Genomic DNA, 22,585 nt, shown 5'->3' on the forward strand with positions numbered 1-22,585 from the left:
TAACTACTGCGCCATGCTGGTGACTCGACCCATGTAAGTTGTATACAAAAGTTCACTTCAGTATGTGCAACCTCTAGAAGAAAATGAACATGCAAATACTGCAAATAATTGGAATTTTTCTTAGACCAAGGGGCATAACTCTGTCAAAAATTGCTCAATTGTACCCAAAACAGAAACTTGACCTAGATACTCATCTAATAAATCTGTATATCAAATTTCATTTCAGATTGCATGTGCAACCTCTGCAAAGGAAAAAACGGAAACTGATCATAGACTGTCAGACATACAGACAGAAAGAGTGACCAACAGACACTCACTCTACAACAAAGCAATATGCCTCTTAGAGTCTCTTCTTTAACGAACAATTGTATTGCCATGCACTGTTACAGTAAATCAGTTATGAATTTATATGAAAACTTTCTATTATCCCCAAGAGGAGTAGTTTGAAAAAAAAAACAACAGCATCTCAATAGAGAATACCAGATCAGTAGATTATATAGATAAGACATACTTTGTGCCACTTTATCTAAATGCTGTTATATCCATTTTCATGTTGATAAACAATTAATCTATTAAAATAACTTAAAAATAAGTGTAACCCAGTCCGAATCTTAAATATGCTCTAATGTGTTCGATATATACTCTGGTAATTTATAAAAATACATGTACCTAAAAAAAGAAACTGAAATAAGTCACCTTTTGTTAGAAATTGCATGCTATCACATTCTGGAAAACCATACAAGAACATTAGTCAATATGAAATCTTCAGACCCTGAATGTGCCATGGATTACTTATCTTCATTCTGAAATTTTGAGAGAAAAAAATTACTTTAAATCTTCAAACAAAAAACTAAAAATGGGACAATTTTTTTTTAACTTACCAAAGATACAGAGTATCTAACATTATTTTAGTTTATATATAGGGTGGGTGACGAATTTTTATAAACTGTTTGTTTTTCGTAATTTTTCGGTTTGATGGTATGGATTACATCACAAATATGTTACTTAAGGATAGTTTAACAGGTCGAGGAAACTATTTTCCGTGACGTCAGAATAAATTTACATGCTAAATGAGATACCCACGTGACTGACAAATCGACCAATCCGCTGAATGACTTGGGTTACTATACACCATACTACGTTTGGAAAATGCCAGTTTTTTCAAATCGCTCTCGGAAAGACATGATGCATCTTTTCAAGCATTTTTCATTCTTAACACAAAGTTTACATCGTTATCTACTAATTCCATGCTCACATTTACAAACAATACACTAACAACGATAATATTGTGACTTTCTCCGCTCCATTGAATGTCTATTTGTGGACAATGGCCTGTACGTATTCGATGAATCACGTGTATTCCATGCTCTTCAACAACCGACTCCGAGATGTACTCACGTAGTGTCATGTATACAAGACTTCCGATGGTCATTTAACAGTTTAGAATGGTGTAGAGATGCTTTAGTGTAAAATTCTATCATTACTTGTTGCAATGCTGTTCAAGCGCCTATGCTCCTTCGAAAAAAAATCTGAACATGGGACCGACAATCTTCTTGACAGAAAACACATCCCAGCAGCTGCACTTAATTCAGCAAAACTTTACAGACTGTGAGATTCACGTAGATCTATTTGCACTGGGTGCTGCGTGTTTGTTTTTTTTATATATATCAATGTACGTAGTGAGACTTAAATAGTAAAATTGAGTAGAATAAACGTCATAACGCAATGTAGTTGAGTTTTAGAATGTATGAGCCTTAAGTCAACAAATGAATTAGAACAGAAGCAGATAGTAAAAATACGAATATCAAGTAAAAAAAAATATTTTTTATTACCAGTGAAGAGTTTGTGAGCGGTATTTCAACGTACTATTTAACACAGAAAAGTAGCTTTGTTTGCTAATGTGAGCATGGAACATCTTATTTACTATGTATTCTTTCTATTTTTAACAAAAAAATTAAAAATACATATTAGTTAACTCTTCGACAGGCTTTTGAAATCATGTCGTAAATTGACCTGAACCACGTGTTTGAAGTTAATTGTAAACACATAGTAGACCAGCATGCTTTGCGGCTCATTCACTGGATTGGACAATTGTTTGTTGGTAGCACCTCTGTGCGCAATAACAACAATATCCATATAAGGTAGTTTCCTCGACCTGTTTAAGAAAAAACAAGAGGCCCATGGGCCAAATCGCTCACCTGAGCACTGTGGCTAGGAAAAAGTAGCAATTGGTTTAGTATTGAAAAGTTTAAATTCAAAAATAGTCCCATGACCAATCATGGCTTTGCTATTCTTGAGAAGATGCTTTTTAAAGAATTTTCCCATATATTTTTATGTAAAACTGTGTTCAGCCATTTTGGCTCCGCCATATCCCCGGGGGTCATGATTCCATAAAAATATGATCAATCATGGCTTTGCTATTCTTGAGAAGAAGATTTTTAAAGAATTTTCCCATATATTTCTATGTAAAACTGTGGACAGCAATTGTGGCTCCGCCCTACCCCCGGGGGTCATGATTTAAACAAATTTGAATCTACGTATACTACCTGAGGATGCTTCCATAAAAATATGATCAATTATGGCTTTGCTATTCTTGAGAAGAAGATTTTAAAAGAATCTTCCTATATATTTCTATGTAAAACTTTGGTCGGCCATTTTGGCCCCGCCCTACCCCCGGGAGTCATGATTTAAACAAATTTGAATCTACACTACCTGAGGATGCTTCCATATAAATATGATCAGTTATGGCTTTGCTATTCTTGAGAAGAAGATTTTTAAAGAATTTTCCTATATATTTCTATATAAACTGTGGTCAGCCATTTTGGCCCCGCCCTATCACTGGGGGTCATGATTTGAACAAACTTGAATCTACACTACCTGAGGATGTTTCCACATAAGTTTCATCTTTCCTGGCACAGTGGTTCTTGAGAAGAAGATACCACCAAATTTTCCTTAATTCCCAATTATCTCCCCTTGAATGAGGGCATGACCCTTCATTTGAACAAACTTGAATCCCCTTCACCCAAGGATGCTTTGTGGCAAGTTTGGTTGAAATTGGCCCAGCGGTTCTTGAGAAGAAGTTGAAAATGTGAAAAGATTATAGATGGACAGACAGACAGAAGACAGACAAAATGTGATCAGAAAAGCTCACTTGAGTTTTTCAGCTTAGGTGAGCTAAAAATCGAAAATGCCCGGGGCTCTATATTTTTTTTTTTGGGGGGGGGGGGGGGGTCCTGTCCTCAAGCACCTGTGAATAAGGCAGATCAGTGATTAGATTTTTAATAACACCCAGGCTGATGTGAATAAACTAATCTTTAAAAGCAAATATCCTTAAGTAATGTACAATAAGGAAAGGTACATCTTCTTTTCTTTTTCTCCTTCTCCCTCCGCTAGCTTGACTTAGGCTCTCCCTCCTCCTCACCAGGATGAACAAAAAGCAAGGAAAATTCCGACCCAAACCTAAAACAAAGTACATATTTTAAAAAACATTATTTCATACTTTAAATTGATTTGTTTTTTTAAACGTTTAGGCCATTTCAATTATTCATTATTATTTTTTAAAAATATTTTTTGCCAACGCTGTAGCAGACGAACTTTCTTATTCGGGAATTATTAACTTGTTCGAAAAAACTCTAATATTTTGGTTGGAAGCTTGTTTCCCGTCTAAACCCACGTTGAAATTTTTTATGTAACCTTTTGCAGGTTTGGTAAAATTTTACCAAGTTTGCAAGCATATTTATGCTTGATGTCATTATTGAAAGTTATTCTCAGGTTTAAATTGCCAAATCCACTTCATTCTGTTTCAGAATCCGTCACTTTAAGAACAAAACAAACCTTCGCGTCATTTTCATTCAGAGCAACAGCGGAAGTTATTTCAAGCACTTCCGGAGCTCATTTTCAGGCCAGACAACATACATTTTGTACAATGCCGGCGAAGAAAGAATTCAAGAGATTACCGACAGACGTTAAACCAGAGAACTACAACCTGCGTCTACAACCAGATCTACAAAAATTCACCTTCAAAGGACATGAAACCATTGATGTCAAGGTATAAATCTTTTAAAATCTGTCCAGGGGGAACTTGTGAAATATTGTGTAGACCGGCTAATATTAAATTGTCATTTCATTTTTTTACAGTAAAAGAGAAAAAGTATACTTTTATGAAATGGAATTAGTAGTACATCTTGGAGTTCAAGAGTGCATACATATATGGGGTAAACCTGAATAATTAATTGCATGAACATGTGAAGCTTGAAGTTGCCTTAATTGAACATGAAAAATGATAGCCTCTCGCTGTTGATTGAATGATTTATCGATCATTGAAATAACACCATATTGTTTAAAGTTGCATAATTTTAAATGTCAATATATTTCATTCAAAGTATTGAACTGAAGCGTGTATATGCAATATAAGATCTCACCATGTCATAATTGTTTTAATCATTGTAAATCAAATTCTATTGAGGGAACTTAATTAAAGACCAATAAATGACAAATTAAAATAGTATATATGATAAAGGAACCATCACAAAAATGGATATGAAGAAATTTTTTTACACAAGAATCAAAACTAATACACTGTAGATAATTAAAATTTGAAAGTGAATATGAACCATTTAAATCAATATCTTGAACAGCTGTTGAAGTTTAAATGTAACAATAATTTTTTTTTCTAGAAGCTGTATTTTATATTTTTGTTAGGTCTTTAACTAACTGGTTGGGTAATGGTTTTCCCCTGACCTTTGTCTGGGCATTTAATTTTAAATTTAATTTTTTTAATAAACAGACTTCATCCATCACCAGTCTATTTGTGAACACGGGTTACATAATTGTCAAGATAATAAAGGAGAAACGTCACAAGAAATAGGCCAGGGACATGATACTACTTTTAACAAAATATTTCAGATGCATGAATGGCATTGTTTACCTAAGTTATAAAAGTCTATGTTAACAATATGCTGGCTATATGAATATGACTGTGCAATAAACCTTTAACAATTTGGAAGATGTAAATGGGTTGATGGGAAGAGGCCTAGCTCCTATGGAAGTCAGGCTTAAAGCACTTTAGTAAATGATAACCATCATCCAATGAGTAACTCTTTAATTAACTAAGGATGACTGATACCTGAAACATATAGAAATAATATTACATTACATAAATGATTAGTTATTTAGTGTTCCATCTATATGCTTTAGAAAAAAACCCAGAAATTAATTTTCTTGATTAAAAGACACATTAAGCCTAAAAAAAAATATTTTTGTTTCCTGTAACCCAACCGACCCATTCAAATTATCCCCGGGTGGATTTTTTTTTCTGACAAATGGCAAAACTTCGTTTGATCAATCAGCTGATTCCATTTATTAAATTAAAAAAATAGCTTGTAGCTAAATTTGAGACATAAAATATGTCAACCTAGTTTACATTTACCCTAAATATAAAGAGTAATCATTATTGTAACAACAGTTTCGCCCCTAAAACTTTCTGAAGTTCGTTTTCTGCTGCTAGGCAGCCATTTTGGGTACCATGTTGGGCGTCCACTGTAAATATAACACCTGGTATTTTCAGTCAGGGGATGTTTGATCATTCATAAGAAAAAAAAAAAAAAAAAAAAAAGAATTTCCGACCTACTGACCCTTTATTTTTTGGGAATATTACAGAAAACAAACTTATTTTTTTTAAGCCTTACACTGAATCAAACAAACAAAAGTGATTAGATTTTTGTACATATCAAATATACAATTTTGCTTAATAACTTTGAAAATCTTTATGCTTTGGATGTCATTATATGCTGTATTCTGACATTTGAAAACCAAAAGGTTGTGACTAATTTTTGTCACTGTCAGATTTGCAGCCTTCCACAAAATTCTTCAGAGAAGTGGCAAATCAGGAAAAAAAACTCAAACTAATAACTTATAAGCATGCTTACTCATAAGATTTTGGAACCTCAGGGGAAATGACACTACATTGTAGATATGCTTCCAACAGTGTCATTTTATAAGCAGTTGATAAACATTGTGAATTATTAGGAATTTCTTAACAATTATAAGATTTAGACTTTTTAACTTTAAGTATAACATGCAGCTTGCTTGTCAATGACTATAATAATTATTTTGATTTCTTTAGTGATTTATTAATGACTTAAAAATTTGGGAGGAGAGGGAGAAATCATTATTGCACATTTTTAAGAAATAAGGTATCATTTTTTGAGTTTTATTGGGATGTAAAACGGGTTGGTCACGTGATCAAATCCCATAAAGCCCGAATTTGATCACGTGACCAACCCTTCGGCTTTATGGGATTTGATCACGTTACCAACCCGTTTTACATCCCAATAAAACTCAAAAAATGATACCTTAATTATTTCTCATATTTATGTTCCCCAAACGAAGTTTTGGAACATATTGTTTTTACTTTTTCTGAATTTTCTTTTCTGAATTTTGTTCTCCAGTACTTTTTTGTCCGTGAGTGTTCTCGTAAACTACTCATCCGATCTAGTTGAAACCTTTTTAGGGTCACTAGGTATGTTATGTAGATGTGCGGAACGAAGGTCATTTTGCGCGCACGTGCGTGCATGTGCGCACACATGAAATGGCCAATATAATAGATATAGCCGTAACTTTTTAAATTTTTGATGAAATGCTTTGAAACTCATAATATAAGGATATATCAGTAGTATAGACATGATGACATGGTCAAAATAGCAAGATCTTAATAATAATAATAATAATATTACGCGCATGCACATGCGCTTCACTCCAATTGGCTGAAACTAAAAGTCTAAATATCTTTTTTGTTTTCTGACAAAATCCTTTGAACTTTTGAACATAGTCATGAATACATTATGAAGATCTGCAGCATGATATATAAGAATAATCATGAATGCACGCACATGCACGTGTGCTGCAATCTGATTGGCTAAAACTTTAAATGCCTAAAACTTTCTTGGTTCTCAATAATACAGGGTGAAATTTCGAATATGAATAGATATAATGAATGCCTACATTATGCTACTATCAAAAGTAAATGCAAGGACGTGCATGCACATGCGCCCGCACGCAATGCATTAAACGACTGTATACTTGAGTTTTTGATGTTCATGCAGTTCTAATTAAGAACTTCTAAATGTCAAGACATGTAACATACTGAAGCATGCAGATTTTTTTTACCCTTGACCTTGAAACTTAGGTCAAGGTCACTGGAAACCTGAATAAAATGTTGATATTATCTATTTACCAAAATCACCTTGACCTGTGAACTTGAAATTGTCCATAACCTTTGTCCTTGACCCAATGGTAAAAAGAAACATGAAGTACATGTACATGTATCTAGAAACACCTTTCAGAGTTTATTTCGGTTGGCAGGATAGAAGTTAAAGAGGTAAAGAGGTGGTGGTTTTAATGACCTTGACCTTTCATCCAAATGTCACAATCAATCTTAAGTTCTTGGAGTAAGATACAAGATTCAATTCCAACATTAAATAGGTTAAGATTAAAAATACCCCCCCCCCCCCCCCACACACACACAAACAAATCAAATTAATGGCACCGTAGAGAATCGCTGTAAAACTCAAATAACACCTCAGACCCATATAAAATTTCAGGAAAACTGCAGAAAAGAGCTTGAGGAAAGTGTATTAAAATATTTGATTTGAGTTTCCAAAGTATATAGAAATTATTAATTCATACGAAAAAAATTACAAATTTCATTGATTTGTGGGATAGAAAGATATTTCAATTGTTTAACCAACATGCCATAATCATCTTGCATAAGCATGCACATGTACGTGTGCACGCATGCAAAACGTTAAGCGATATATACATATAGTTGATAGTTGATATCATTGTAACTTTTATATTCTTAAATGAAATCCTTGGAGACTTATCATATTTATAAAAGGTTTTAGAGGAATAAGGCACGAAAAGGGACATGGGGAGCATTTGGGGAACATCTGTAACGGTCCCCGTTTACAATAGCACTAGTTACATTTGTGACTTATTCATACTTTAAATTTGCCTGATTGTGACTTTTAGCATGTGAAATGCATTATTTTTCAAACCCAACGGCATGTATGTAATCCACTGAACGCGCATCGACCCTTTATGACGTCACTGAGAAATTATGTCGAACGTTTATCCATACGAACATCTATGACCTCTTGACCCCATACCTGTTTTTATACAGTTATAAAAATGCTTGCTTTCAGTACTGTTATATAAAGGAAAACATTTGCAAATGTAAATATATACATGTACATTCATTTCCTTTTAACTGCAAGATACTTTCTATTAAAATGTTTCAACATATGTGAATGATTAATGTAGTTTTTCTAAATATTTTATTTAGTTTTGTTGGTAAAGTACAGTAAAACAACCTGTTGCCATCAGAGTGACCTTCTGTTATTAATAATTGAAGCTCTGAATAACATTGATTTTTTCTTCTTCATTCTAGGTCGTATCCAGCACAAACAGCATTACTCTAAACAGTGAGGAGATCGAGATCCAGACAGCTTCATATAAAGCCGCAGGTAACTACTACATACAGTCAAACCAGATTCTCAATCTCAAAGAATCCAATTTTAAACATCAAGATATCCTAGAATTCAAGATACCTGGTAATAAGCTTTTAAAATCTTTTTTTAAAGTGCTTGGAACTTCCAAATCACGTTGACATATGTCTTGATATTTGAGATACTGATTGAAAATAACAATGGTAATACTGTAATACTATATATGGAAATAAGTCTTAACTATTTCACATTAATTTATATCCTGTATCCTTCTTGCCCAAAATCTCTCTGTTGGCCTAAACAGAAAAGTTGTTGAATATTATTTATATGATTATTTCTATGGCAAGAAAAATCAAGATATGTGGGAAGATATGGGTATAGATGATCAAATAACATCCTGATAATTATTCTTCTGAACCGTTTAGATGCTGGAGACCAGAGTGTGAAAGCGGAGGTGAAATTTGAACCAGAGAATGGAGTGGTGGTGTTATCATTCCCCAGTCCTCTCCAGGTAGGTGTGGTTAATTCTGCAGGTGACACAAACATTTTACAATATTTTGTTAGGTTTGAAATATTGGTATCTTTGTGAGGACTTTGAATAGGAGAAACAATTTGCAGGGGCAGGCCTGCATCTCATTACTTCCTTAACTATTTAAGTAGCAAAAGGACAACCATAAATAATATGTAATTTATCAAACTTTGAGTACTTTACAATTTGCTGACCATCTCATATAATTTCTTGATGGTACATCAAAGTTTTTTTTTTTTTTTTTGAAAATTAAAGGCCAGTCAAATATAATTATACATTGTATATTAATATGTTTACCATTCTCTCTCTTTGATTTGTAGCCAGGAAGTGGTCAACTGTCCATTGATTTCACCGGTCAGCTGAACGACAAGATGAAGGGGTTTTACAGAAGCAAGTACACCTCACCCTCAGGGGAGGAAATGTACGCAGCCGTCACACAGTTCGAGGTCAGTAATTTTTTTTTTAAAAAATGAACAAAAATACTATGAAAACTTGTCTCATCCATATGATGTTTATTCTAAATTCTTGTCAAATACAATTTCAACCTTTAGCACTGATAACTTTTTTCAGTAAATTCTATTGATTAAAATGTTGTCTAATCGGGTAAAAATTTTTGGAACCTATGGTGTCAAGTTTTACTTTGTATCTTAAAAGTAAGGTTCTTATGATTAAACTTCAGGCATCCCAGACTTAAGAATTCTATATGTGCCTGTTGTAAAGTGAGACTTTTGTTTATAATTTTCAGGCAACAGATGCTCGGAGGGCGTTCCCTTGCTGGGATGAACCAGCGGTCAAGGCCACATTTGATGTCACCCTGGTAGCTCCTAAAAATAGAGTGGCTCTCTCTAATATGGTAGGAACATGCAGAAATTAAGAATTTAAAAACCACCATCATGAAATGAAGATATCAATTGTAAAATTGGAAGAGTATGGCTGTCGAAATCTACAGCTTTTAATTTTTAATCATTTACAGAATTCTCTCCCTTCCCACATTTGAACTATATATTAACGACGTTCGATCCTGATATTTAAAGTCTTTTTTTGCGGAGTATATTTTTAGTTTCTACATACATAGCTTAATTAAAATTCAAATAAAAAAATGGTGGTCAATATGCTTCTTTTAGCGCTTCAGTACATTTAATATGACCTTTCTGCTCTGAAATTTGTGTCTTAATTAAAAATTACATCTTCGACATTTTCCCTCCAATATTTTTATCCTATTAAAGCATGAAACAAAATGAACTCTAAGTCTGTTTAAAAAAAGACACTTAAAAATTGTGACGAAGAAAAAGTTTAAAATTGCTTTGCATAATCAATTATTTGACCTTTCTGCACTAATAAAATGTTATTTTTCTGGCATTGAAAATATAATAAGCAAGAAAATTATTTTAAAGTCTTAAACTTTTTCTGATTTTAAGCAAATACATGTAGGTCAAAGTTATCTTGAATATTTAGAAAAGAACATCAAAAGTGGGGGTATATGATGTACATTTTCAGATATTACTAAAAAAAGTGTGAATTTTACGTTAAAATTGGCTCAATTTTTTCCCGGATTTTCAGAATATATTAACTATATTTTTCACACTTTGTTGATAGAATTAATAAGAAATAATTTAATAGATATTTCAGAACCAGCATAACATATTTCATTGCAAAAAACAGCTTTGTGTGCAACCAGCATGTAAAAATAGGCATTCAAAATTAACAGTAATGATATAGTTCAAATGGAAAAAATGACCATTTTCGTCTAAAAAACTTTCCGCCACAAAATATAGTCCCTAGCTTAATTCTACTTGAATGGAATTTAATCGCGGTTTTTTCATTGAATATAGTTTAATTTGCATTGTAGAATTCAGTTTTATTGTTAGAACCTAAAAATGATGCTTAATTTTATGAATAAAGGACCTGCGCAAAATACGCTCAAAATATCAGGATCGAACGTCCTTAATGTTTAAAAGGAGTTATTGAAGGGTTGACTTTAATCAGACTATGTTTATTTATATTTGATCTGCAGTCAAGACTTTGGTGAGACATGTAAATGCTAGTATGTGTAAATCTATTGGGTGTAGGAATTGAACATGACATAAAAATGAGCTACATTTGAATGCCCTAGATTATTATCAAAATAGTTTATGATAAATGGTTCTCTTTTTTAAATTGGAACATTACTTATCAATGTTTTTTTTCCAGCCAGTAAAATCAGAGAGTGATTTACCTGAAGACAACACATGGAAGGTGGTGTCCTATGAGCGGACTCCCATCATGTCTACATACCTCCTGGCGTTCGTCGTCGGGGAGTATGATTACGTGGAGGGTAAGGATGCGGACGGGGTGTTGGTCCGAGTCTACACCCCTGTGGGGAAGAAGGAACAGGGACAGTTTGCCCTAGAAGTGGCTGTGAAGACCCTCCCATTTTACAAGAACTACTTTCAGATTGCGTATCCCCTACCAAAAATAGATCTCATTGCTATTGCTGATTTTGCTGCAGGTAAGGATTTTGAATTGGACTTGGAAAAATAATTAATACCTCTGTTTTAAAACCTAAGATTAAGGTTTGAGAAATTAAATTAATTAAGAACTCAATCTATTGAATTGGATTGTATTGTAGATTCATGACTTATACCATAATAAAGTAGTCAGTATTTATTTTTCAATATTTTTAATATTTGAAATGTTGTCTAAACTGCCTCACTAGATGTCATAGAGAACAATTCTGCTGATTGATAGAAATTAGCTATAACTGATATAACTGTATATTGTCAAGAGTTTGATTTTTTGAGAGTTCTCTCACTAGGTGCCATGGAGAACTGGGGACTGGTGACGTACAGGGAGACAGCTCTGTTGATTGATCCTAAGAACTCCTCCTCCAAAACCAAGCAGTGGGTGGCTCTAGTGGTGGGGCATGAGCTGGCTCATCAGTGGTTCGGAAATCTAGTCACTATGGTAAAAACTAGTCACTATGGTAGCATCTAGTCACTCTGGTAATATCTCGTCACTATAGTAAAATCTCTTCACTATGGTAATATCTAATCACCGTGGTAATATCTAGTCACTATGGTAAAATCTAGTCACTTTGGTAATATCTAGTCACCATGGTAATATCTAGTCACTATGGTAAAATAATGTCACTATGGTAAAATCTAGTCACTATGGTAATAAGCTTTTTTTTAGGACTCCACATGCAAATACATTCATACTGGTTATAAATTACATCCATAGTGGTGATTGTAATCCTGTCTATTCTCAAGCAATCTTCCATTATAGCATACTGAGAGGGCAACTTAATGGTCATGAGAAAGATGATGCTTTTCAAATTTGAACTGGTTGATTTCAAAATGAAATGTATTTATAATAAATACCACAGCCATATTGCAATGGTCTACAGCAAAGAGGCAAAAACATAAACTGAATTCAAAATGTTATTAAATGAGAACATCTGTCACTAAACTGCCGATTCTGTGTCTTGATCCCCAGGTGCAAACATTTGCACAACAAAGAACCCCTAGCCAAAGCCTTACAGTGATTGAACTCCATCAGAATAGCTGAAATCAGAAAATTTTAAAATTTCTTGATAACATATACAAGTACCCTAATTATTGATGTATTCCTTCCTGCTGGTAGGAATGGTGGACACACCTGTGGCTTAACGAGGGATTTGCGTCCTGGATTGAGTACCTGTGCGTGGACTACTGCTTCCCTGAGTTTGATATCTGGACACAGTTTGTCAACCAGGACTTAGGCCGGGCCCTGGAGATGGACGCTCTACATAACAGCCACGCCATAGAGGTCAGGGAACCAGCTTAACATAAATTTTGTTTTACACTTTCATATGTACACAGGATATGTAAGGGATATGCAAATGTGTGTTTGAGGGGGGGGGCATGTTTGGGGTATCATTGAATTTGAGCCCAATAGCACAGATTACAATTAAAGTAATGCGAGTTTAATAAGAATTTTAATAAAAGGAGAAGATGATTTCTGGATGTTAAAATGTCTGCATCCCTTTTCTCAGAAGTCATATTGCTCACATTTGTATTTAAAGGCATATAAAGTAAATAGGAATGTACATTCTAGCATAGACATTTCTTGTAGTTTATTGAGAGGGAATTTTTCAAACATCAAAATGAATGGATTTTATTTTTGCATGTCTTTATTGAGCTTGCATTATTGACCTAATTTTCTGCCTGTCGTTTGACAATGAATTTCATTCAGATTCCAGTTGGACACCCAGATGAGGTAGATGAGATTTTTGATGCCATATCCTACAGCAAGGGGGCGTCGGTCATCAGAATGTTACACAACTACATCGGAGATGAAGTGAGTTCACTAGAATTTATCAAGCCGTGGGGTTTCTTATATTTACATTGCAAGATTAGTAGCGTGTAATTATACGCCTTTTAAGGAAAATCAATTGGAGTTAGATTTTGAAAAAGAAGAAGTAAAGTGTGAAAAGAAAAGTAGACCAAATAAAGAGTTTCTTTTAGACAAGTTTGTTAAATGTGACTTTGATGTTATGATCTTTCCTCACATGCTTCTGTAAAGTATTATCTCTCTTCCTTGCTTTAACATGTAGAATAATAGATGAACAACTATGAGAATATTTTTGTAACTCTATTTAATTTGTATGAGGTGGATATTTCGGATTGTTTCAGAGCTTTAGGAAAGGAATGAACCAATACCTGACCAAGTTTAAGTATAATAACGCCATAACCGAGGACCTGTGGGAATCCTTAGGAAAAGCCAGCGGCAAACCGGTGCTGGACGTCATGACAACGTGGACCAAACAAATGGGTTACCCGGTAGTCAAGGCAAGGACACAATATCTTCTCTTGGAAAAAATTCCTTTTAAGTGGATTTTTTTCCTTTTAATATTTTATACTTTTTTTGAGTAGATTGAGTAAGGGCTATCTTCTAGAAAAATTACAAGCAGAATACATGTAATTCACATGACTTTTTCTAACTTTTGTAGGAAAAAAACCCATAATTTTTACAGACATTCACCAACTGTATATAAAAGCTAAAGTATTTTGAATTTATTATTTAAAAAAAATTCCTCTGAATAACACATGTAAAACTGTAAATACATGTATGTAAAATGTTCAAGATCCACTAAGATCAGCTTTTATACGCTTGAGAATGATACAGAAATTTTATTCACAGGTTAGTGAGAAGCAAGATGGCAACAGTAGAGTTTTGACGTTGACACAGGAAAAGTTCTGTGCTGATGGAGTGCAACCTAAAGGTACGTTTTCATATTGCGTAAAGAGTCTGGGAAATCATTTCATCCAAAATCACTGAAATGCTGAATGTACATAACTTGTAAGATAATTTTTTGAAGATCACAAGTTCATTGTTTAATAAGAAGGGCAGTACTTCATTTGATGGATAAGCAAATAGGGTATATAATATAAAACTGACTACAATCTAAGAAGTTCCTTCAACATGTTTCACAAACAAACATACATCTTGCTTCTCTATCTGAAATGTACAGCATGAATTTTAAACAAAGGAATTTGAAAGTTAAAAAGGCAAGAAGAACAATGCAAGTCTTAATCAGATCTCTTCCTGTACACCAATAGACTTAAGAATTTAATATTTATCCTGTTCTTGTATTTTAGACGGATCCTTCTCCTGGATGGTGCCGATTTCCATCAGTACGTCCAGTCAACCCGACAAACCAGCAGTCGTCACACTTCTAGACAAACCAACAATAGAAGTCACTGTTCCCAACGTCAAACCTAAGGAGTGGGTCAAGGTTGTATTCTTGATATTCTAACCTTGTTCTGAATGTCTGAAATAAGATATATTACCGAGTTTTACTCAGAAAGGAAATGTATAAGCTGTGTGCATGTATATGATCATTTCCATATCTTATTGTCTTGATTTTCATGAAGATAGTATTTTTTCCCTTAAAAATTGCATGAATCACTGGGCTTATGTTCCAATTTAATGATAAATATTGGTTGGTTCATGATACAATAGTATGTTTAATGATATCGGGTCACAAAGTAAGGCAATGGTTAGCATTAGAGTAATGGGAAAACTCAAGAGAGTGGCTGAACAGATTTGGAAGACACATCTGTTCAATATAGCAACATCTGAATTAGGTGATTTTTGGAACAATTGAAATTCATCTCCCAGTAAAATTATGTTTAGGAAAATCCTTTTTTTTTTTGCAATAAATGAGTTTTAAGCTAAGCTGACAGCTTTACATGGCCAAAATTAGATGGTCATCAAAAGTTTGTATTCAAATTAAATCTGTTGGTGATTACAGGTACCTGATTGTGATGACTGGCTACATTCTTTTACAGGTGAATATGGAGTCTGTAGGGGTATACAGAGTTCAGTACACATCAGAGACCCTGGACAAATTCATACCAGCCATCAAAAACAAGAACCTCCCTCCCCGAGACAGACTCAGTCTACAGAGCGATCTGTTTGCACTCGTAAGTACGGCCTAATTAACATTTAAACTAGGTCACATTTTTAGAAATAATTCTAGAATTACTGTAGATTCCTTATTTTCCGCGAGTTCTTTTTATCGTGAATGGGCTCTTCAACAGAAAATGGTGACTGTTGGTCAAGAGTTTTAACATACATTTCAGCACCATAAAAGTAAAGGCGAGTGATATAATTTCGCGTATATTTAGGAATCTACAGTAGGTGAGAAATGATTTTATTTAGTAAGACAATGACACTTGTCTTGTCTGGATATTGTAGTTTCTGAAATCATGTCTAATACAATATTTATTTTCAGCCCCTTTATTAAAGAAATTTCAGTTGTTTTAATTGTTGTATAATCTGAAATGTCTTAAGGTGTGAAATTTGTATATCTTAGGTAATATATGTCCTTTTATTGAATCTTTCAGGCTAGAGCTGGGATGATTTCGACGGTAGACGTTCTAAAGGTTGTGGGATCCTTCGTTAACGAGGATAACTACACGGTGTGGAGTGACCTTGCCAGTAACCTGGGACAGATCAGCATTCTACTACAGAACACAGACGGATTCGAGGACTTCAAGGCCTTCAACAGGCGACTGTTTAAACCTGTGGCACAGACTCTGGGCTGGGACCCCAAAGATGGAGAAGGTTTGAGAATTTTTTTTTTATTCAAAATTTGAAGTTGATCTATCAGCGATTTTTTTCCACCAATTGGGAAAGGGTCCGGTACCGGTTCAATTGGGAAAAATAACATTGAAGAAAAACAAAGGAGAATTTTCTCTTATTTATGCAAATGCAACATATTTTGCGTTTTTCCTACTTAATTACCTATTACTGCTTGTTTTAAAGAATAAACAACAAGTACTTATTGTTTTTATAGCAACGTCCCTTGTTTTCACATTGTCATGCTTTCAATTTGTCAAAATATATGACGACTTTCTCTACTTTCGATTTAAGCGGAAGTGAAACAATTAGTCAACTTGTACAATGTTTCATTTAACAAGAAATATGACGTTGTCGTAATCTTTTGCTTCACAGTTGAATTACAGGGTTCTCCACATTTGGAAATTTAACCATGGAGGAAGCTGCGTGAAGACAAAATGTGAACGAAAACACGAATGCGCGTTAGACTTCCTAATCTTCATTAATCAATGACTGGTTTTACAATTTGTAAACTTTACCATTGCAACACAAAACAATGGAATAACTAACTCTGTTTAAAGTTAAAAAAAAAAAGAATTAAAATTGAAAAGGATTTATCCTGTATTTTACCTCACAAATGTACCAGAATTTGCCCAAAACTGTAGTAATCTTCCGAAGGAATTAAAAAAAATTGTTGATACATTAACCAGGGCAATATTATTCAGAAATTATTAATAATTGTAAGAATTGTTGTAGCCTGTTGCATTGTATGAAATGTTTTGTTAAATATGACTAAAACTGATGAATGGGTAGTATTTTTTTACGTAAACACACAAAGGAACAATTGGATGTGTCCTTTTTGTCTAAGCATTCTATTTTTTCTAGATAATGCGTTTTTCACCAAGTTTTGTTTACTTCTCCACGTGCCCCAGTGCTAAAAATAGCGCCACGCGACGTCTCAGAACAACGGGAATTAACTCTAAAAATAAGACGGTGACTGACACAAAACGTCCTATGCACATTATATCGAAAACGATAATAAAGTTAAAGCTTAAAAAATAGCATGGGAAATTGATTAAATACAGAGGAATATGAATTTTTTACAGAGTATTTTTGAGCTAATATCATCAAGATTGCCGACGTTAAAAAAACTATTTAGTTTCGACTGCCCTGGCTCGGATGCCTGTCTACTACGAGACATCGTTACTATGTCTTTGAATTCTTGTAAATCTTTTAATTATTATGTAGTGAGCTGAACACAGTTAGAATTCAACAAAATAACGTGTAATACAAAAATACAGAGCCCCGTTAACAGTAGTTTATATAGTAGATAACTACTCATACTGTTAAAACAGCTGGCCGACCGACCTTCAATTCATGAATTCTCACGCTTCACGGCACATTCGCAGCTGATCGACCGTGGGTAATTAGCACTATTACATGTCCCCGTGCGCTTGGGGGGCTTCACACCACGTGGTATAAACACAATTAACAATTAACTACTCGGATAGTGTATTGCAGGTGTCATCTCTGAAAATGCAAGTTTTAAATTCTAAAATTTAACCATGGCGGGCGCGGATTTTAACCATGGCGCAGCAAATTTAACCATGGCGCACACAAATTTAACAATGGCGCACCTCCATGGTAAAACCCCTTGTGGAGAACCCTGAATTAGGAATTTTTAGTCACAGAATTGGGAAAAATTAACGTTTTTTGGCATTGGGAACGGTGCCGTTTATCGGTACCAGTTATATAAGGAAAAAAAACGCTGTCTATTATTATACCCCCCGCTTGAAAATTAGGAAGGTATATCGTAATCGGTATTTCCGTCCGTCTGTTATGCTTTGGGGTACCCATCTCTTATCTGCAACTCCTCTTATACCACTGAAGGAATTTAAATGAAACTTTCACAGAATCTTCATTACATATTGCCATTGTGCACTTCCTATTTTACTTTTTGAACTGACATATATTTTGGATTTTCCAGAGCAAAACATGGACACTGCCATTATATTCATATGGGAGGTGGGGGGTATCATTTAGTGAGCTCATTGCTCACAGTACCTCTAGTTAAGTCCTTACTTTTTGTTTTCCTGTGCTTTTTTCTTGTAATAAATTTTGTGTCCTAAGTTTATGAACTTTCAAATGTATTTTGATTTTTATAACCAATTTTTTTAATGCAAAATTCCCACAGCCTAGTTCTAATTCATTCATTATCCAGTCTGTTGTAAGGCTATCTGAAGACTAGGAGATTTCTCTGACTGGATCTCTTTGTGTTCAGAGACTTGGTTCTGCTAAGATAAGGAGACTTTTACAGGACCTCTGGCTGCTATGTTGAGGGACTTGGCTCTGACCAGACTTGGTAAATACGGAGATGAAGAGACGGTGTCTGAAGCAAAGAAAAGGTTTGAGGCCCACGTCTCGGGAAAGGCTCTCCTCCCCGCAGATCTGAAGACCCCGGTGAGTGCCAGATTTATATAAAACTTTTGTCTTAGTTGATTATTAGTAAACTAAATTGTTCTGAATAGCAGCTAGTGGATGATTTTGATAACTGCATCATTGTTCTGGATTTCTAAAACTTTCGTACAGAAAAATGGTTCTGCTTTGTTTGCTTGAAGCTGTATACATGTATATTCATTAAGTGCTTCACATTTCTGTAAAATTGCCCTTTGTCATTTATTACTGTTGCTCTGCTTCATTCGATAATTCCTGAAATGGATAAAAAAAACAGATGTAATTTTTTTTACAGGTTTATATTACAGTGATGGCAAACGGCAGTGAAGATGATTTCAACAAAATGATGAAGGTACAACAGCTTAATAAACTGAAAAACAAAAAATGGGTAACTAAAAAACTACTTCAGTGTAATATGATACTGTCCTTGACCGATGTCGTTGTAGTTATACGATGAAGCAGATATGCAGGAGGAGAAGAACCGACTGAGCCGATGTATGGGGTCCATTAAGAGTGACGATCTGAAGAAGAAAGTGCTAGAGTTTGCAATGTCTGACAAAGTGAGATCCCAGGATACCGTGTTTGTGATCGGCGGAGTTACGGGGACTGTCCAGGGGAGAGAAATCTGCTGGCAGTTTGTCCAGGACAAGTGGTCAGAGCTCCACGAGAGATACAAGGGGGGATTCCTTCTGTCTCGTCTTGTGGAGGTAAGTCTTGGAGGTTTAGTGTTGTAAGGGGAATTAAACCCAAGAGAGCTGAGAGGTTGTCTAAGTTGACAACATGGGCAGGAGATTGTCCACTAGAATTATCTTATTTTTCAGTTCTAATGTATAGAATAAAAACAAAAAATAATACATCTCTTTAGAGTAAAAGGAAATGAAATATTCTTTTCCATGCATTTTAAACATTTAATTATACAAGAACACATTTTTAAGCGGTCAATATTGTTTTACATAGCTCAGGCCTTATAAAAATATGTTGAGCAAACTTTTTTTATTTCCTTTTATGTTGGTTTTGTAGCTTTCAACAGAGAATTTTGTCACAGAAGCACGGGCCAAAGAAGTAGAGGTAATGTGTACTTCAGTTATAATTATAAGTAGAACGTAGAGAAAAATAATTAGTAGACATGTAATTTAAAAAAAATAAATGTGGATGCTTTATTTATATTAAAAAATAAAGATAGATGGGATGCTTTTTTTAAAATGAAAAAGTTAAATGTTTGAACAACAAGGTTACATTTTGTATATCTGATCTCATGTCTCGATGTTCGGCATTACTGTAAACCACTAAATTTACACGACACCTTATTTTTTGCGAGAAAGACATTTGCTCTTCATTATAGCGAGATAAAATTTTCACAAATTGTGGTTCTACTGTATATATTCTTTAAGAATACTAATATGAGTGAGAATGATATTTTCATGAGCACTCTGTCTTGGCTGTGTAATTATGCAAAAATAAAGTTCTCACAAATAAAAAGTGATTTACTGTACATTAAACAATGGAAATCATTATTTTCTGATGCTTGCAATAAAAAGAGGTTCATTTATCTTCGATTATAGAAAACTTGGGTGAGCAATGCGGCCCCTGGGTTTGTTGATAGGTATAACATTAATACTGTAAATTTCCCTGTAAATTACAGAAATTCTTTGAGGCTCATCCTGCACCGGCAGCAGAAAGAAAAGTCCAGCAATCCGTTGAGAACATCCGACTGAATGCCAAGTGGATGGAGAGTCAGGCCGACAAGGTCGTGGATTTCCTCCGCAGTCAGTGAACAAATCCGACAAGATCCGACCAGATGTGTAGTGCTTATAAAGCAACATTCCTGATTTAATTGTCAATAAACCAGTATTATTGATCAGTCTTATAACATTTCTGATTGTGGGTCCATGATCAAAATTAAGAAGGTACCAAATAATACGTGCTAAGAACATTAATTGTTCTATAAAAACTGTTGATTGATCAAAACAGTTATGTAACAATTAGTTTATCATCAAGTAATGGTAATGGTAAAAAAAATCTAAATGACTAAAGTCTTCAGATCCACTGAAATAAAAATAAAAAACCAGAATGAACTCATGAGTTTTTATTGCATCTATTTTCGTTTGACTTTGTGTTGTTGTTAGTTTGTATTGTGGAGTTCCAGTTCAACGTTTGATGTTTTCATTTTGCTGCTGAGTTTGAAGTTTTTTCTGATGTTCTGCTCATAAAGACAAATGAATAAATAACGGGGGACCAGAATAGATGAGGCCTAAATAGGAATTCAAAATTTTATATGGGAGCATATTACAATCCATTTATAATCTGTTATGCATTAGGCCAGATAAAATTAATCTGTAGATTCTCATCCTAATTTACTATAAAATTGGGGCGGGTGGGCGGATTTTATTTTTTATAATTGTTCAATTGTAAGTATCAACAAAACATGGACTCTTCATACACATTTTTTTTCATAATGTTAATGCCAATATGAATAAATTTTATTCTTTTCATAGTCTTTTAAATATCTAAAGAAGATTCTTGCTTTTAAAAAATTAAATATTTATCGTTACTTAACAAATTATCAAGTACACATATACGGCACACGCCAAACAAAATGAGATGGGGATACCAGTAAATTGTATATGCATGACTTCTCATCGGCCTCTCCCCAAATACCTTATCTAGGAACTCGTTAAATTGAACAATATTTCAATCACAAAATTGAACAGAATTGGGCAGCAGAATCGGCCTGTTTTGGCATTATTATTGATACTTTTTTGTATAATAAGTATATCAAGGGAGAGAAAATTGTGCTCATGACAAGGATTTCACATTAGATATGGTTTGACCTTTAACTGACTAGAAGCTTTTTTCAAGGTTACTGCATTTCTACCTACAGGCACGTAGCAAGTGGGAAGGGGGGGGGGGCCCCCCCCCCATTTTTTTTCCCAACATTACTTTTACTATTGGAAATGTTCAATGAAACGCTGGTTGCCCCCCCCCCCCCCACTTTATACTACAGGATATTGATTTAAAGGAAATGTAGTGCTGAATACGAAAAATGGGTACTGAGAGAAGTTGGCATTGAAAAAATGTCTCTGCTGCCGCCCCCCCCCCCCCCCCCCACTTTTTTCCCAACATTACTTTTACTATTTTACTATTGGAAATGTTCAGTGAAATTGCCCCCCCCCCCCCCCCCAACTTTATACTACAGGTTATTGATTTAAAGGAAATGTAGTGCTGAATACGAAAAATGGGTACTGAGAGAAGTTGCCCCCCCCCCACGAAGTAGGATTTTCGAGTTTTGGCAATTTCCCCTCTTTTTTTTTCTTTTTTTTTTTTGACTTGTCTACTTTTTCAAGTAAGTAAAACAATTTTTTTCTCTGGCTGTCCCCCCCCCCCCCACTTTCAAAAACGATGCTACGTGGCTGACCAACTGGAACTTTTTAGATAAGTTATAAGCCATATGGAATTCGTGAGGGGGAGAAAATGAGATCTATACAGTGACCTTACCTTGAACCTTGTTGAAGGTCACGGCACACCTACTATGATTGAAGTGATGAGGGGAATATATTTTGTTCTGGAGAAGGATTGCATGCAAAGTATCATCTTTTGCATGGATTAGTATACACTATACACAGAACTGAGGTGTTTAATACATCTATGATTTTTTTCTGAATCGTCAGCATTGCTCTGAGAGTAGCTTCAGTAGGTACTTGATTCACTATTTTCAGCAGTGTTATCAAATGCCTTTCTGACTGCCATGCCATGGATGTGACAGGTGAAAGACCTGCCAGGGAAAAGCCTGGGTTAATGTCTTTGAAGTCGAAGACTTCTTAGGATGGAAAAAAATACGGCGTGGACGTTGGCCAGAAAGGTAGAGCACCTGACTGTCCAGAGAATGCTGGGGTCTGGGTTCGAGCAAGTCCATTGAATGTTTCCTCTCCCGATACATACCATTACTTTACTGTGTTAGAACAAAAAGGGGATGGGGTGGGGGCCAACTAGGCATACGTTTCGATATTTTTAA

At 34.6% G+C, this 22,585-nt stretch overlaps 1 protein-coding gene across 1 annotated transcript; it reads left to right on the plus strand.

The window, feature by feature from the left end:
- The first annotated feature begins 3,664 nt into the window (after nucleotides 1-3,664).
- On the plus strand, nucleotides 3,665-20,638 carry LOC134253159 (puromycin-sensitive aminopeptidase-like). Its single transcript, XM_062735668.1, has 19 exons — nucleotides 3,665-4,048; nucleotides 8,450-8,525; nucleotides 8,933-9,018; nucleotides 9,357-9,482; nucleotides 9,782-9,889; nucleotides 11,227-11,524; nucleotides 11,831-11,979; nucleotides 12,658-12,822; nucleotides 13,249-13,353; nucleotides 13,689-13,844; nucleotides 14,197-14,278; nucleotides 14,655-14,791; nucleotides 15,348-15,482; nucleotides 15,906-16,125; nucleotides 18,437-18,579; nucleotides 18,869-18,925; nucleotides 19,020-19,280; nucleotides 19,594-19,641; nucleotides 20,216-20,638. Exons 1-19 carry the CDS (start codon nucleotides 3,746-3,748, stop codon nucleotides 20,345-20,347), a joined length of 2,787 nt encoding a protein of 928 aa, XP_062591652.1. The 5' UTR covers nucleotides 3,665-3,745; the 3' UTR covers nucleotides 20,348-20,638.
- The last annotated feature ends 1,947 nt before the right edge of the window (nucleotides 20,639-22,585 follow it).

Source organism: Saccostrea cucullata, unplaced genomic scaffold, assembly GCF_032062105.1.
Source record: "Saccostrea cucullata isolate Sc308-1 unplaced genomic scaffold, CSIRO_AGI_Scuc_v1 ctg4517, whole genome shotgun sequence".
Taxonomy (NCBI): domain Eukaryota; kingdom Metazoa; phylum Mollusca; class Bivalvia; order Ostreida; family Ostreidae; genus Saccostrea; species Saccostrea cuccullata.